We start from the raw sequence: 17,360 nt of genomic DNA on the forward strand, positions 1-17,360 counted from the left end.
AAAAAATATACCAACAGCAACGAGCAACAGCGAAACATCCGGATGGACTCCACAACTGACGATCAAATACAACGATCAAAATCATTCATCCGAGGATTTGATATCTTTTCCCGCGAAATGAAGAAATTCCAGTGTTCAGGAATCCGTCCCCAAACTCATCCTGAGGATTTGCCTTTTATTGGTTACGTCACACACACTTTAAAGACTTGGAGGGGAAAAAAATGCATTTGATTGAAAGTCGGAGCAGTTTGGTTACTAAACAGTTAACAATGAAACCTCCACCACTTTTGGAGTCTTTAAAGAAACAAAGCCCTCAAGTTTCTCTGCAGGCCATACGATGAACACACATGGGTTCTCACGTTATGATTTATTTACAGCAAAGTCGCTGAAGCAGGAAACAACAACAACAATAAAGAGAGATAAACAAACAACAAACACAGACTCAGAGAGAAGCGTCGAACCACTGCTCCTTTTCAAGCTTCGGCAGAGGAGAAAGAAACAGCTAAGTCAGGGTGTGTGTGTGTGTGTGTGTGTGTGTGTGTGTGTGTGTGTGTGTGTGTGTGTGTGTGTGTGTGTGTGTGTGTGTTGCCTTATATCTGTGTTGTCCCCGCCTCATATGTGACAGCTTGCAGCCGTGATGGGACCCCATGGGAGCGGGGAGCGGATTCACTAACCTGCCGGTGTCTGAGACCGACGCGCGCCTCCAATCTGGTGGTCACATGGGGTGGATGCGGGGGAGGCGCAGGCGTGTGTGTGTGTGTGTGTGTGTGTGTGTGTGTGTGTGTGTGTGTGTGTGTGTGTGTGTGTGTGTGTGTGTGTGTGTGAGGGAGAGAGAAAGAGAGGGGGGGTGTTAGATTATTAGGGCCGTCGCGGGGCAAACTGTTGTGCACGGCGGTGCTAAAGGTGCGCACAATGGTATTTCATGCGTGTTAAAGTGAAAAGTGCGCACAATGGCATTTCACGCGCCTTGAAGTTTGCGGCTCGGACTATTGTGTGCTGTCACCAGGGACTATTAGAGTTATTATGCTGTAATTGACGGCAGCTTAACGGCGAGACCTCGCCTCTACTCTCAACTTTTAAATTCAGAGACCTTAAAAAATAGTTTTCAAAGGCGGATGAATCAAAATATGAAACAGAAATATTTGAACTAAAATAGTTCCAGTATTGACAGAAAAGAACGAAGAGAGAATAAAATAAAATGAAAAATAAAATACCCTTTTGTCTTATTTCAATAGTTTTCTTAATGGAGTTCTGAATGTAAAACAATTTTCACACGCAGACGTTAATTCATCAGCTGCTCCCGGAAATTAAAAAAAAGAAGAAAAAAAAAGTTGGTGACCAAAAAAAAAAAAAAAACCCAAAAAAACTAACAAATATGTATAAAAGCGTTGAGGGAAATGTGAAGAGGAGATCAGCATCGGGAGCGCGAGGCGTGGAGGTGGGAATCAAATCCGGTCAGAGGCGTGGAGCGGAGGAGAGGAGCGCGAGCCGCGGCTCATAATAACCCCATTATCAGCCTCATCAATGATGTAATGAAAGCAAACAGTGAGAAAATTGCCTGTAAACAGTTGGATCTGAGTCTCCTGATGAATTCAGTGTCTCTTTTATCAAAGTGAGGATGAGCCGGGAGAGGGAGGGGGGGTGAGATGGGGGGGGGGGGGTTGTGGGCGTGTGGGGAGGTCCACTTCCAGCTCCCCTCAGCCAATGAAGGCTTGTCACAGGGGACTCACGTGGACAAGACTCTCTTAAAACCCAGCTCCTGACTTTTCCTCAAGTTCAATTTTTTTGCGGGTTCCTCCCACCCCCGTCGCATCTCCCCGTTTTACTTCCCAGTTGTGACTATTTAACCTACTTTACCTCGTCTTTTTTCCGCGTCTGCGCCCCACTCTTCCTCCTCTCCTGCCGCCGTCGCAGCAGCTCTCGGACTGTCTCTCTCTCTCTCTCTCTCTCTCTCTCTCTCTCTTCTCTCTCTCTCTCTCCTTCTCTCTTGTCGCCTCATGAATTTACCGTTTTCTTCTTCTTCTTCTTCTTCTTGACAAGAACGCGCACAGCCGCGTGGCCCTGACATGGTTCCTCCGCTGATCCCGCAGCTCTGTCGCTGTCCGCGGTGCTGAAGGCGAACCGACGCAACTCCCCCCCCCCCCCAACACTCCGCCGCAGCTCCTGCGACTCTTTCTGCTCCTTTTTTTCTACTTCTGCGCGTGAAACCATCGCAGCGTCGTCACCGAGGTTTCTAACTGAAGAGCAGAAAGATCCTGGAAGAGGCGAAGACACGCGCTCTGGAACCAGACCCCAGCGGCTACGCCGGGCTGAAGAGGATCTGGATCCGGATGCGGGGAGAAACAAGCAGCTGGAAGTAGCGGATGATTCATTTGTAGCCTGCTGAAAACACCTTGTTGGTGCGGGGAGGCTTTTCTCTCCCCTCCTCTGGACCAATTTTAACACCACTCAGCCCTAAAATAAAACTTGTCCTGAATACCAAATGGTAGTTTGAGGAGGCCTGGATCAAAACAATGGAGGCGTCCGCCAACGGGTCCAGTTTTGGCATCGACTCGCTGCTCTCCCACAGGCCCGGAAGTCCGGTGTCTAAAGGGGACAGCCTGGCGGGGGAGTGCCGCTCGCCTCTGGAGTTCAGCCCGAGATCCGACGTGGAGAGCGGCTGTTCGTCGCCGCCGTCACCGAGGAGGGAGTGCGTGGAGGAGGTGGCCCAGAGGCAGCCGGGTCACGGCGTGGGCCTGCCGCCGCACCTCCAACACGCGCAGATATCCGCGGGGTCGCAGCAGAGGACCGTGACCTCCTCCTTCCTCATCCGAGACATCCTGGCGGACTGTAAGCCCCTGGCCGCCTGCGCGCCCTACTCCAGCAACGGACAGCCGACCCAGGAGGCCGGGAGGCTGGCGGCCAAGATAGCGGACGACTTCATGGAGAAAATCCACAGCAACTCCTCCTCAGACAGCGAATATAAAGGTAGGACCCGGCCGGCGGGTGGAACTCTACCGAACTGGCTTATGTTGGACCTCCTGGTCTGGTGCCGTCTCCGAGGCTCATTCAAAATAATTGTTTTATTGACTTCATTGAATGATGGTTTAAGAATGAAAAAGAGAAAAAAAACAGTTAAAACTGAGGAGCCATGTGAAAAAAAAACTGGACTGCAAAAAAAAAAGCATTTAAATTTAAACTCAAAGATGCAGCCTGTAATGTGCCTGAATCTTTTTAATAAATACAGAGAACTGAAATCTCATAAATGGAAAAAAAAGTTCTTTTTCTTTATCAGTTTAAAAAAAATAATATCTCATGGATGTTTTGACAAATAAAAAGCAGCGTGATGTGGTGCATCCACAACCTGACACAGCAGTTTGGTAGCAGCGAAGGAAACATTTCACCCTGCAGCCACGGTGAAAAAGAATAATATTATTGATCCAAATTGAATTAAGAAATAAAAAAAATGTTTTTTTCCCCCCTGATTTGGCTGCTTTAGATTCAAACACCAGGATACAGGAAGTTGATGTGAGTGTGTGTGTGTGTGTGTGTGTGTGTGTGTGGGGGGGGGTGACACCCAGATGAACGCCATCAAGGGCCTGTGTTTCCAATCATGTCAGCCATAACAGACATGTCACCTCCACTGACAGGTTCATGAAGCAGCCTCAAAACTATTACTACTACTGTTATTGCTATTATTATTATTATTATTATTGCTATTATTATTATTATTATTAATAATATTAATAATAATAATAATAATTTTGTCAATAATAGTCATAATAAATAGCTTGAGAGTTTTTTCTTTCCAGTTTAGTTCTCTCTCGTGCTATTGATACGGTGCACGCCATCACTTGTGTGTGCGTGTGTGTGTGTGTGTGTGTGTGTGTGTGTGTGTGTGCGTGCGTGCGTGCGTGGATGGAGACGCTCATCGCTGATTGATTGAAGAAGCCGCGGGGCCCACAGAGCGCCTGTACGGCAGCTTTGATTTCCACCAATCCGCCTCCTATAATATTTTGGGGGGATTTGATGCAATTTGTCCCCGGCGCTAATCAGATTTGTAGCCGCGCGAGGCCGCCCGGCTCCTGATTCCCACTCATTTCCACGCTCCTCTGAAGCTCCTCTGGTCGCGCTTGAAAGCCTCGTCCTTCCCTGGTGGCTCAATTAGGCGGATTATTGTGCTTCTTGAGACGACTCAACTATATTCCAGCAGCAACACCCCCCCCCTTCTTCTTCTTCTTCTTCTTCTTCTGTCTTTTCTTTCTTTCTTTGTGAAATCAGAGGACTGACTGGCAGGATCGTGTATCAGTGCTCGCCCTGACATGACACGGCGCAGCAGAGGAACAAAGGCTGCGGGCTCAAACGAGGGTGGGGTGGGGGGTGGGGGGGGGTGTATCAGATTGGAAGTGTGAATATTGGAAGAGCTTTTCATAACAATTTAAGACCAAATCAAAAAGCTCCACATAGCCCATAGGCACCGTTCGCAGCGCCACCTTTCACACCCGCCTGCTCCGCTCAGAAGGCGGAGGCCCACCGATGCTCAGCATCCAGCCGATAATCAGGCTTCCCTTGATAAACACCAAATAACACGTCAGCTGGTGAGCTGTTCAAGCTGTTCTTTCTCGTGTTGGTATTAAACTTATTTATAAATGAATAAATGAATTCATTAAATGAACAAGATCCATGCTTCGAAACTTGTTTTGTTTCTTTGTTTCTTTGGAGGAGTGAACTAAAACTGATTGTGTGTCGACCTGTGCGATGATCAGGACTGAAATAGGAAATTCATTCAATGTCCGGTTGAAATAATGGAGGTGGTTCTTGTGCATCAGGACGTGAGCGCTAACGAGAGCTGCTGCGGGTTTGCATGTCACGCACACACAGTGAGCGAGTGGGTTTGATCGAGTGTCTGCTGCCGCTGCTCCTCGTCAGCGTCTCCGCTGTAGAGTGCTTAGGAGGCCTTGGCTCGGTTTTCACTCCTGGTTTCTGTCCGCCAGTGAAAGAAGAGGGGGACCGGGAGATCTCCAGCAGCAGGGACAGTCCACAGGTCCGGCTGAAGAAGCCCAGGAAGGCCCGGACGGCCTTCACGGACCACCAGCTGGCGCAGCTGGAGCGGAGCTTCGAGCGGCAGAAGTACCTGAGTGTCCAGGACCGCATGGAGCTGGCGGCCTCCCTCAACCTCACTGACACGCAGGTCAAGACCTGGTACCAGAACCGGAGGTAAAGACGCTGCTGCTGCTGATGTATCCGGAAGGGGGGGGGGGGTGTAATCTGATTTCTCACGGTTGGCTCATACAATCAGGCTCTGACCCTGGGAGACGCCATGTTTCTCGTCGACCGTCCCCTGAATGTGACCCCAGCTCCCGTGCAGCGGCTCATTATCCTGCTTGATTCATCTGACAACTATTTTATCAATAAGATGATTGATCAGTGGGGCCACAGGAGGCCAGAGAGGCGTGAGGGAGCGCAGCCAGCAACAGCAACCACACAGGCTCGTCCAGTGATTGACCGACAGCCAGTGAATTGATTAACACTTTATCAGCTAAACACTTCACATTTATTTTTTTTATTTTAATTTAATGTAATTTAATGTAATTTAATTTAATTTAATTATTCTTAGTAGCGCTATTGTCCGGCCTCTCTTGGAATATAATGACCTGTTTTTCCTGGAATGAAGAACAAGTGTCACCTAAAAGTTTCCCCACATTTTTTTTAATCTTGCAGCGATGCACAAACACATGTACACACACAAGTATGTGTGTGTTTTTACATGTATGTGTACGCACTGTGACCGGCCAATGTCACCCTCCGTGACCCTGCAATTTTCTTCTTCTTTTTTTTTTAGGGGGGGGGGTATTTTTTTGCAATCTCACCCGTCAATCTTTTACCCTTTAAAAAAAACAACAACAACCTGCGAGTCATTCGACACGTAAAAGCCTGTTTTGCGCGTGTTTCCGGTGGACTCGAGCCTCCGTTTGTCTGCAGCTGTTACTCTCAGGCATCTAAATGACACAAATAAATATAAAAACAACACTTTGGGGTATGAATAATGCATGCTTGCATGTGTGCATATCAATAATTCAAACACACCACTATATCTACTCAATTATCTTTATTATGAATTATTCACCTGCGTGGCGCGCGTGCTGGCGGTCTCTCAGACGTCCCTGGGTGTGAATACAAGTGGCAGCTTTTGATGATTAAAAAAAGCAGATCCTGCTTAATTGGACCTCGGGTAAATAGATGAAGCTGGTGCAGCGCCTAAACACCGCGTGTGCTTGTAGGTAAACGCGAGCTAAAGGTTAAATTTCTCCTGTTTTTTCTCTCCAGGACGAAGTGGAAGCGGCAGACCGCGGTGGGCCTGGAGCTCCTGGCGGAAGCTGGAAACTACTCCGCCCTGCAGAGGATGTTCCCGTCCCCGTACTTCTACCCGCAGAGCCTGGTGTCTAACCTGGACCCCGGAGCGGCCCTCTATCTATACAGGGGCCCATCAGCGCCCCCACCGGCCCTGCAAAGACCCCTGGTCCCGCGGATCCTACTACACGGCCTACAGGGAGGCAGCGAGCCGCCGCCTCCTCCACCTCTACCCCCGATGTCCGGCGTGCTTCCCCGGCCGGCTCAGCAGCGGTGAGCCGGCCTCTGCGCGCCCACCTCGGCAGCTCCGGACTCATTAAGAAGAAGAAGACAGAGACGAAGACAGAATACAAACAGGACGAGCAGGAGAGAACCGGTTCAGATCTTTTGTGGCGCGACATTTTAAGCTGAACCTTGAGGACGGAAACGCGAACTGACCGCGTGCGAGGATTGTTTCCTTCTCCCCTTTTATGCACACGAGCTTTATTTATGATTTATTTATTTTCAATATGAATCAAAGCATCTAACTGCTGTATTTATTTGAACCCAGTTTCAGTATTTTTCCAGCAACAACACGCAATTGTTGGTGACACTTTAACATAAAATCCAATTATTATTATTATTATTATTATTATTATTATTATTATTATTATTATTATTATTATTATTACATCGGGTAAAGGCGGGCATGAACAGCCTTCCATGTAATTTGAATATACTGTAGCTATAGGATCCCAAGGAACAATTACTTTCCTCCTCTTCTTCTTCTTCTTGTAAATTAAATTTGTCTTTACACGTGGAGAAGATCAGCAGTCATGAACTTGTAAATAAGAATATTTTGCATTTTATTCGAAAGAGACTGCGGACTGCGTTTTAAAGAGTCTTTTCCCCGTCGGTTCTGGTTCTATCCATGCGCGCGTCAGCGTCAGACCGCGGCGGTCCAGGTGAGCGGAACAGGAAACGACGCAGGCGCAGAATTAAAACAGACTTCTGGCGTGATGGAGGAAGCTTGGACCCACCAGAGTTACGGAGAGATAGAAATCTATTTAAATCTCTTTTTTTTTTTCATGGTCTTCGTTTATCGTTTTTTTTATGGAAAATATTTTATTTTATTTTATTTTTTAAAAGGCGTCGTAATCACTGCGAAGGTGATTCACTCCAGCGATGTTTTATTTTTTTAAATCATGATTTCCTTTTATTTTTGTGTCTTGACGCCACTCGACGGGGTCCAGGCGCAGCCGCCTGTTGATTTCTAGACGTATCTGAGCGAACCTTGTGCTTTACTTAGCCTTTGTTATTTCATATGAAGCCGTGATAATTGTTATAATGGTGAAAAAATGTATATTGCAGATATCAAACTTGTGGAGTGATTCTCGTATATTTCCTGGATCTTTTTTGAATTTTTATTTTTTTTATCATTTTTTTCGTTCCTCTAGATTCCCCTACCGCCCCCCCCCCCCTTTTGTGAAGTTCTTTTTTTCAGCTTTTTTTTTTTTGGTGAAATACACTGCAAAAAGTTGGACAGAAAGAGGGGGTGATTTGATGTAAAAGAGAAATACTTTTATAAATGTGGAAATAAAAGTCTTTGATTTAATAGTGTGTGTGTGTGTGTGTGTGTGCGTGTGTGTGTCTGTGTATGTGTTTGTGCGTGTGTGTGTGTGTGTAACAGACGAGGCGGGGGGGGGGTTGCAGCAAGAAAGGTCGCGTTTTAAAATGTAATTATTAAATTCGTTTATTTACTTATTAGTATCATGGAATACGTGGATTTAAAAAAAAAACAACAACAACATCGAACTACATTCCAACAGCAAATGTAAAAATATAAATTGAATGAGTTCATTCATTTTTTGCTGCACTTTGCGCTGTGCTGCATATTTTTTCTGTCATAATTTAAATTTGTTAGACTCCAACAAGCCCACGAAGGGGATCGGTTTTACGCGTAGGCCCGTTTTAGTTGATTTAATTGATGATTTAAGTGCAACTCAACGTGTTCGTTTGTTTTTTTATTAAATATTTCAACACTCCCAGAGAAACGACTGACAGTGGATTTGACTTGTCGGTGTATTTTGATTTATTTCGTTCCAAAGTGATATGAACACGTGAGTGAGAGGAGGAGGAGAGGAGGAGAAGAAGAGGAGGAGGAGTGCCGCTTTCATTCAACACTTTTTTTTTTTTTCTGGAAAGCAGCACGAAAATCCAGCCCAGTCTGGCTGTGCTGGTTGGAATGAACCCTGTCTGAGCAGACTCTCCTTTTCCTCCTTTGATTTCAGTTGTTTAACGCCGAGGTTTCACAGAGCATTACGAGAGGCGTCACTCACCTTTTCAAAATAAAAGCGGAGATTTGCACACAAAAAAACCCCACAAACAAAACAAAACAGTATAACTGCAGTGTGGTCACAGTTAAAGGATTTTTCTTTAAATATCTTTAATAAGATTTATCATAATTTGTTCGTCACAATTTCCTTTTATTTAAGATCCGGGGAAAGTTTATAGAACGTAAAGTTGGGCGGAAATAAAGCGTTGGTCACACATATAACTCTCTCTCCCTCTCTCGCTCACACACACACACACACACACACACACACGCACACACACACACACACACACACACACACACACACACACACACATACACATAACACACACACACGTCCAGAACTGCAATCGATTGTAATGTCTGTTAAGAGGGGCCAGCAAAGCAGAAGGGGCCCAGGTCCCGTCCTGCTCATCCCTCCTTCCTTTAACATTCCCACTTTCCTATAATTAACAGCAGCACCTCCGCGTCGTTTTCCATAAACAATGCAGGAGATGAAATATTAATGCTATGTGCGCAATTGTTTAAGTGCCCTAAATGATCCCATTTGGAAATTGATTGTTTCCATGCCTCTTTTCTCCTGGAGGGTGCTGGATGTTCGCTCCTCTGCCAAACGGCTCCAACAGCTGGTGACCGGGCTGGAGCTGACTGCAGACCGGGGATCAGCGCGGGGACAGCTGGTCAGCGGCTCCACCACCACCGCCACCACCACAACCCCTCCCTCCCCAAACACAAATTTCACCCAACCACCCAGCACCATCCCTCCCTCACTCCGAGTCTGTGTGGATCCAAGTTGCTCGTCCGTGACGCGCCGGGGTTAAAGGAGTTCAGGCTGACGGACAAGACTTGGCGTGTAGGACGTTAACGATTAGACAAAAGACTTTAATAGCTTTTAATTGAAAGTCGATAATGGCTCTGATAGCCGGCTCCCCCTGCTGCCGTCCACGCATGGCACCTGTTATCCGGGGCCTCCACTTAGTGGTGGACCCCGGCATGAAACATCAGACTGACGGCCTGATAACCCGCATGTTTATGATGCGTGAAATGGCATTAAAATACTGGCGACGACTGGGGGGGGGGTAAAAAAAATAAAATAAAACCCCACCACCTCCCAACTCGCCAAAAGATCATTAGAGCCCCATCACGAGGATCCGTGACCGATGCAGTTAACGACGGTTACTCTGGCAAAGCAGCTGATTATATAAGGCGTGTCCCCGCGTGTCTTTAAGGTGACTTCAGCTTTTTTTTTTTTTTTTAATTTTCTTTCTCTCTTTCTTTTTTTCCCCCCTCCTCTTTTCTTTGCATGCGAAAGGCTGCTGGTAAATCCCCCGGCTCTTACCACGGATTGTCCCCGGCTCAGGGTTAATGAAGTGCGGATGGAGTCTCGTTGAGCTCCCGAAAGACCAAAAAAAAAAAAAAAGAAAAAGAAAAACCACAACAAAAAAAAAGCTTAGACCCAAAGGATCAGTGACTCTGTTTAATCCCACACACATTCTTAATAAAATAACAATAATAATAACAACGACATAATAGATAACATACTAAACAATAACAGCCTTTTGATGATAATAAGAATCAAAGTGTGTGAAAGGTTTTCAAAAAAATTAGTCTTTTCTTTTTTCAAGTAGGCCAACGAGGCACATCTGCAGCTGCATTAGGAGGCTTTCAATACACTTCCAGCGTTTTGTTACCAAAAAAAAATCCACATGGGAAGACGAAGAATAAATCAGTTAAAATGCAAAAGTAATGCGCGGCAATGGCCCATTTATTCTATTTCGCTCACAAGAACAATTTAAGTCAATGTTCCTTTACAAGCTGTTGTAGAGAATTGAGAGGACCCTTCATGTTGATTGTCTGAGATTAGAAAAAATAATATTTAAAGTCTTAACAGCACAGAAAAGCGTTTAAAAAATGGAGCTGAAGCAGTTTATTGCACGGTGTGTAACCAACTTCTGCAAACACCAAAAGTTCCAGTTTGTTTTTAAATGCCTGTTTTATTCTACTTCTGATATGCTGGGGGGGGGGGGGGGTGAATCATGGAAAATTGTTAAAATGGCAACACATCTTTAGCAGGTGTAGCAGCAGCGTACTGTCCCCAGTAAAGCTGCATTTAAAAAAAAACAAAACATTTCACTTTCAAAATTAAAACAAAACCAAAGTCATGAAATGATTCTTACGGCGCACGGAGTTAAAACAAGGCTGATTTACAGGAGGAAGGAGGTTAAAACGAATGTGACTCAGCAATCAGCAGAGATTCACACTGAAGGAGTAAACGGGGGAGAGTGTGAGGAGCATCCCGCTCGCCTGGAGGTACGAGGGGGTTGAGAGGAGGAATAAAAGCCTCGCCAAGTGGAGGGGAGATAACCTCACTAATCATTTCCCCCCCAATATGACGGGGGAGAACTACAACTCGGGTCAGGGGCGCAGGGATTGACATCCCAATCTCAGCAAATAATGAAAGCTTTCCTCTCGGATCAGACGGAGGGTGACGGAGGGGGAGACATAAGAGGAGCGGGAAGCAGACGCGGGGAGGGAAGACGTGGGCCTGCTGCTTCACAACATTCTTGAAACCCCTCTGTCTTTTATTTCCACTGGACGGCAGAGAAGAGTGGGCATCCCAAGTGGCTGACAAAAATTAGAATACGTAGCTTCAAGAAGACTGGCTGAGACGCTCTTGAAACTGCCATTAAGATTAATAAAATGAAGAAAAGTCCACTTGAGGAAAAGTTTCTATGAACCATTGTGGAAAAAATAAGTTTTTTTGTATTTCGGTGTCAAAGTTAGGCCACATTATTGTTTAGGTCTCACTGCAGTGATGCTATATCACCCAATTAGCATAGGCTAGCTAGCTTTGCTAACTAGGTGAATTCAAGCTAGGGTGGCAGAATTGAAATAACAGGAGAAAAGCTTTTCTTATTTCAAGATTGTTCCCCAAATCAGCAAAAATATTTGTTAAAATCAGCTTTTTGTTGTGTGGATTGTGTGATTATTGGAAAAGTTTTTTTTATCAAAAGTGAGACAAGACGGTTGTTAGCTAACAAAAACTGGAAAAAGCCTTGAAGCAGACATGCTAGCAAAGCCAGAGCAAACAGTCACAAACTAACTCTTTAACTTGTAACAACAGGACGATATATAACCGAAGTGACATAAACCCAACGTAGACATGCTTTACTGTCTGATAAACAGGAATTTAAAAAGAATTATTAAAAAAATATTTGAATTTTAAAAATTGCTAATAGTAGGATATCTGATTACAACCATCGAATACCATAGTGTCAATAAAAAATAAAAGAATGCGCAATTTTTTTCAAAACTTCATAATGTGATTATTTATTTAGATAAAGAAATTCTGTATTTGACCGTGCCTTCCGCATTAACATCTTGGATTAACAGGCGCATTTCGGACAACAACAACAAAAATTTGAAAAGTGTGATATTATGGAAACAGCACTTATTACATCTAACAGGGGACAGCCTGGGACAAGGTTGTGTTTTAATTTGGCTTACATGGACAACCTGACTTGTTGTCCATGTCCTGTTCATGGAAATAATGTGAACACCATGAAACAAGACAACAATGGATTCAGTACCAACACGACGAGGACCCGCAGCAGTAATGGAAGCTGTGTAGCTCGCAGCAGGGGGCCGGTGTAAGCCACGTCCCCATCAGACGACAGATTATTCAATCAATAACTTGTAGTTAGAGCAGGCCTCGCCGCTCGCCACGCCGTTCCCTCCAAAGATTCTTCAACTAGAAAAAACATACAAGCCCCTAAACACCCTGAGGCCCTGACCTCCACCAGCCCAGAAGCCCCAGAAATGCCTCTGGGACCAGGCGACAACCTCCAGCGATGAGCAAAGCTCTCACTGATCCGACTTCTTCCACATAAAGATGCAGGGACGACCTCACAGCGGACATGCAGAGCTCCCTGTCTGTGGTTGGCCCATAATACAATAAACAAATACACCTGAACACAACTACCTGCTGCACTGACGATGAGATTTAACAACTGCTAAATAGCAGAATAACTCTGATTCCCAAAACCCTGAAAAAGACATATACGTGTATGTGTGTATACATATGTGGGTTTTTTTTATTCAACACAGCAATGAGGAAGTGTGTCCATGATCTTTTTTTTCTTTTCTTTTTTTTTTTGTGGAGTGCGGGCTAAATTAGAGGGAACAGGCAGTGTCTCGGACAACCCGGTGGACCCCAGGGGTCACCCAGCGGGGCCACAGGGAGGCCTCTCACCTCATAAACATAAAGGGAGGAGAGGTCCTTCAATAAATGATGAGGAGTGGTATACATGTATTTTTAACGGCGCTTCCGTGTGATGTCTGGCAGCTCTCTCACACTCGGTCTCCTGGTGGAGGGCAGAGAGCAGAGCAAGACCACGCATTTCTGAATTAGCCCCCCCCAAACCCCAACCCCAACCCCCACTCTCCCCCCACTCTCTCTGTGTGCTGGTGAAGGGGGGGGGGGGGGGTTTGTAAAAAAAAAAGAATTGGCGGTGGGGGGAATAGGTGTGGATGGCTAACAGGTTCTCACCAGTGTGGCCACTGTGCTGTGAGTGAAACAATGAGACGAATTAGCAAGTCAGATAAAATAACGGCTAACGAATGAAGTAATAAAATGATTAAAATACAGGTTTGATTACATCAGACCTGCCCGTGAATGAGGGATCTCTGCGTTACCGTGAGAAATGCTGTCATAAAACAGGAGTCAAATATTCTCTAGTCACAAGTTTCTAGATTTAGATCGTTTTTAAATTACAACAACATCAACAACAAAAAATAGCAAAACCCTCCCATCCGAGAAGCTGCTAATGTTTCATCACCATTTTAAAACTCAATTTGATCGGATAGTCGTTAATTTGGACTGCAAGTTTTATTAAAGCCAGCAGAAAGAGGCGCCATCATGTCACACTCCTCCGAGTTGTTATCTGTGTTGGGGAGGTACGTGTGACGAGGCCGCTGAATTAATAATTCATCTACATCAAGAAATATTAGACAGGACATGTCGCCTCTACAAGCGTTCACCTGAACACATCGTAAACTGTTGACGTTTTTGGTTTTGTTTGTCTTTTAACAGATTGCGTCGAGCGCCAGAGAGTCTCAGCGCTGGAGAAATGATGATGATGATGATGATGATGATGGGGAGAGGAGAAGACGAGGGAGCAACACGGTGGTTTCTGGCAGGGAGGAGTTGATTGATGCTGCTGGTAGCCTGACGAGGAGCGAGCGAGCGAGCGGCGCTGCAATCGATTCAATCAGAGGAGGTGGCAGGCAGGAATAACAACTCGGCCTCAGAGGGATTTATGTCCACCAGGACCCAGGGTGATTTTATTGTTATTAATCTGTTCTCGTTCATCTCTTTGTCAAATTAACTTACAAAAGGTCAGTTTTTATTCTCATGAGAATCAAATCAGGTGAATTTGAGCTGCTGCCGTTTAAAACGATGCTTCAAACAGAGTTTAACTGTCATTGTTCACATTATAATATGTATATTAATCATTTATAAGACGTGTTGAGAATGTCTTCTCCGTCTCTGTCCTCATCTCCCTGCCTGTTAGACTTTTTCTTGGTCTCTGCATGTCTGTCAATCTCCCTCTCTCTCTCTCTCTCTCTCTCTCTCTGACTGGTCGAGGCAGATGGCCCCCCACATGAAACCTGGGTTTAGCTTGTCGTCTCTCCGTTAGAAGTAAGTAATTTGTTGCTATACAAATAAAACTGACTTTTGACTCTGTCTTTCAGTTACACACACACACACACACACACACACACAAACACACACACACACACGCAAGCTATTTCACTTCATTGCAAAATATAGGTGCAAATAAAACTTTGCTGTTTCAAGTGTGTGTTGCCTGCACACGCTGTGTACCTGAGCTCCTGCAGGGTGTCAGGTGTGTTGTCTCGGGGGCAGAGCCTGAAACGCTGAACAATCAGTCAAAAGTGGACGGGCTGAGGGCTTAAAGGAGTGGGGGGGGGGGGGGCAAAGAGCCCCTAATTGGACAAGTGAGACCGGTGGCAGTGAGGCCGACTGTGGCGCAAACTATCTTACCTCAGTGACCACTCCTTGACATGCCATTTGCCTCTGAGGACCCCCAGGGCTGGCCGAGCAGCTGCCCGACAGAGCCATAACTCCGGGCCAAGACGAGGACCTCAGGCTAACAAGCCGGTGCAACTGGAGGAGCGTTGTGAGAGGGAGAGACAGAGTGGAGCAAAAGTAGGAATAGACCGAGAAGTCAAGAGGAAACACAGATGTGCTCAGACACTTTCCTGCTCGCAGAAACTTTATTCTCCAACGTGCACAGAAGCCAGAGATCTCACACTGCTGAGAGGATGGCTTTAATCACAAAAGAAGCGGTGTGGTTTTCCTGCCTTGCTCTGGATCCTAATGCTCGTTTCATCATCAGACAAACTGACACCGATATATTTACATGGAGCAGGAGCAGCAGAGGAATTTGGAGGCATGTTGCCTGGGAGATCAGAGGCCTGGTTTATAGAATGGAGGCAACACAAACAAACAGCAGCAAAGGCCCCTGGCTCCACGTGCGCGCGCTCACACACACACACACACACACACACACACACACACACACACACACACACACACACGCACGCACAAAAAAACCACAGACGCCCACATACACCCAAGAACCTGAGTGGAGGGAAACACACTCTCTCTCTCTCTCTCTCTCTCTCTCTCTCTCCCAGGTTTGAAGTTTGTCTGGAGTGGCAAGCCAAATAAAGTGTGTGAAGCGTGACGGCAGGTAGGAGAGAAAACCAGCTTCAAACGGTTATCAATACAATTGGCTGTGCCAGGCACAGCAGTTTAACCTCTTTAGCGCGCCGGGTGTGTGCTAACTGGATGTGACGCCTTCTCAGGAAGGCGCCTTCTGTGGCGTCGTCTTCACAAAGACTCACAGGGGCCTGATGGGTTCTGAGAGTCCCAGTTTAACTGCGCAGCGTCCCTTTGACAGTCCCCAAACTCAACCACAATAACACCCCTAGAAAACACAACAAATTCTCCCACTTGCCTGAGAGTAAAAAAAAAAAAAAGACACACACAGGTTGTGATGTGCAGCGGAAATTTGCAAAACAGTAAATAGTGATTCAAGTGCTTCTGGTAACAGATGTCTCAAGTTAGCCTGTTTATGGGAATCAACTTTTCCTGACTGCTCTCATAACACTTTTTCCTAAGAATATCAACATCCTCTTACACACAGTAAAGGACAAACACCAGGAGCCGTGCGAAATAATTCTAACATATTTGTAAACATTGACACAAGTACAAAGATAAACAGGCTTCCTATAAAAATCCACCGCATCAAACGTGCTTCTGCTCAGCAGGATTTATAGCCTCTGTCTCGCTGGCTGTTTATATACATGTGCTTCCAGTGTAATTACCCGTAAACTCAGGTTTAAAAGGCTGAGAGGAGATCAGGTCTAATCATGTGCCCACTGGTCATCGTCTAGTTGCTGCATCGGTGCGAGTCACATATCCTGAGGTGTGAGGAGGAGGAGGAGGAGGAGTAGAATACATTCAGAAGAGGAAGCTTCCAGGTCTGCCAAGACGGAGGAGCTGGGAGGAAGAGGGCAGGGGCGCAGCCTGCCAAGGATGTGGTGGAGGCATTAGGGATTGCAGCTGGCGTGCAATCATGCTGCCTGGGTGCGGCGGCGGTGGCAGCGGCGGCAGCAGCCCCTGTGCTCCTTGATCCCGCACAGAGGCAGGTCTCAGCAGACCCACGGGTGCCAAGATGCTGCCATCCAAACCTGGAAGCATCAGCCTCCACATGGACCCATGCAAACAGGAGAACACACACACACACACACACACACACGTATATATGTGTATATGCACGCAGGCACACAAACACCCTCACACACGCATCTGACAGGCCGTACACAGATGTTCCCGTGATAACTGACAATGTCAACACACACTGCTGCCTGACTCACATCCCAAGTCATAATGAACTAGAGGCTGGGTTCCTTCTGCTGTACACACACACACACACACACACACACACACACACACACACACACACACACACACACACACACACACACACACACACCTTGTGCTTATATATTTGCGAGGACCTATAATGCACTCTATTCCCACTCTAACCTTAGCCATCACAATTAAACACCAAACCCTGACCCCCAAACCTGACCAGAAACTAATTCTAACCCTGATCCTAGACCAGGTCTTGACCTTACACCAGCCAAAATATCCTTGATTTCCTAAAATGTCCTCACTCTGTAGCTAAAAGTTCTGGTCCTTACAAGCACCCACGCACAAGCACACTTTTTTTCCCTCTCCCTCCAAAAGACAACACGTTCGTGCTCCAGGTGTAACAGATATCATTCACGTGACAAATATTGGAGACCATTAAAAGAAGAGGCCATCGTAGTTCTGAACACGCACCTGACAGCGGAGGGCTGCGTGTACGACAGGCGCTCTTTTTTTTTTGTTGTTGCATAAATTGACAAATGCAAAAACCTCTGCAAACACAACTAAGCAACCAAGCAGCGCTGCTTTCCTGCTGCTCATCTCCATTACGGCCATTCTCCACCGCGATTACCAACAGGGGAGCACTGCCGGGCCCCGGCGCTGAGAGAGAAACTGCTCTGACATCCCTCCTAAACAAGATGAAGAGGAATGACGGCGCCACTAAGAGCGACTGTACAGGTTCCAGCCTCT

At 46.1% G+C, this 17,360-nt stretch overlaps 1 protein-coding gene across 1 annotated transcript; it reads left to right on the plus strand.

Moving 5' to 3' along the window:
* The first annotated feature begins 862 nt into the window (after positions 1–862).
* Positions 863–7,995, plus strand: barhl1b (BarH-like homeobox 1b). Its single transcript, XM_086187741.1, has 4 exons — positions 863–903; positions 2,041–2,967; positions 4,974–5,196; positions 6,307–7,995. Exons 2-4 carry the CDS (start codon positions 2,514–2,516, stop codon positions 6,605–6,607), a joined length of 978 nt encoding a protein of 325 aa, XP_086043867.1. The 5' UTR covers positions 863–903; positions 2,041–2,513; the 3' UTR covers positions 6,608–7,995.
* The last annotated feature ends 9,365 nt before the right edge of the window (positions 7,996–17,360 follow it).

Source organism: Aulostomus chinensis, chromosome 19 (genome assembly GCF_037954235.1).
Source record: "Aulostomus chinensis isolate RoL2024-O1b breed Wild chromosome 19, RoL_Achi_v1.0, whole genome shotgun sequence".
Lineage (NCBI taxonomy): Eukaryota > Metazoa > Chordata > Actinopteri > Syngnathiformes > Aulostomidae > Aulostomus > Aulostomus chinensis.

Coding starts and splice junctions, on each gene's coding strand:
- barhl1b (XM_086187741.1), top strand. CDS start 2,514: ATGGAGGCGTCCGCCAACGGGTCCAGTTTTGGCATCGACTCGCTGCTC. Junction 2,968..4,973: donor CTCAGACAGCGAATATAAAG/GTAGGACCCGGC, acceptor TCTGTCCGCCAG/TGAAAGAAGAGGGGGACCGG. Junction 5,197..6,306: donor ACCTGGTACCAGAACCGGAG/GTAAAGACGCTG, acceptor TTTTCTCTCCAG/GACGAAGTGGAAGCGGCAGA.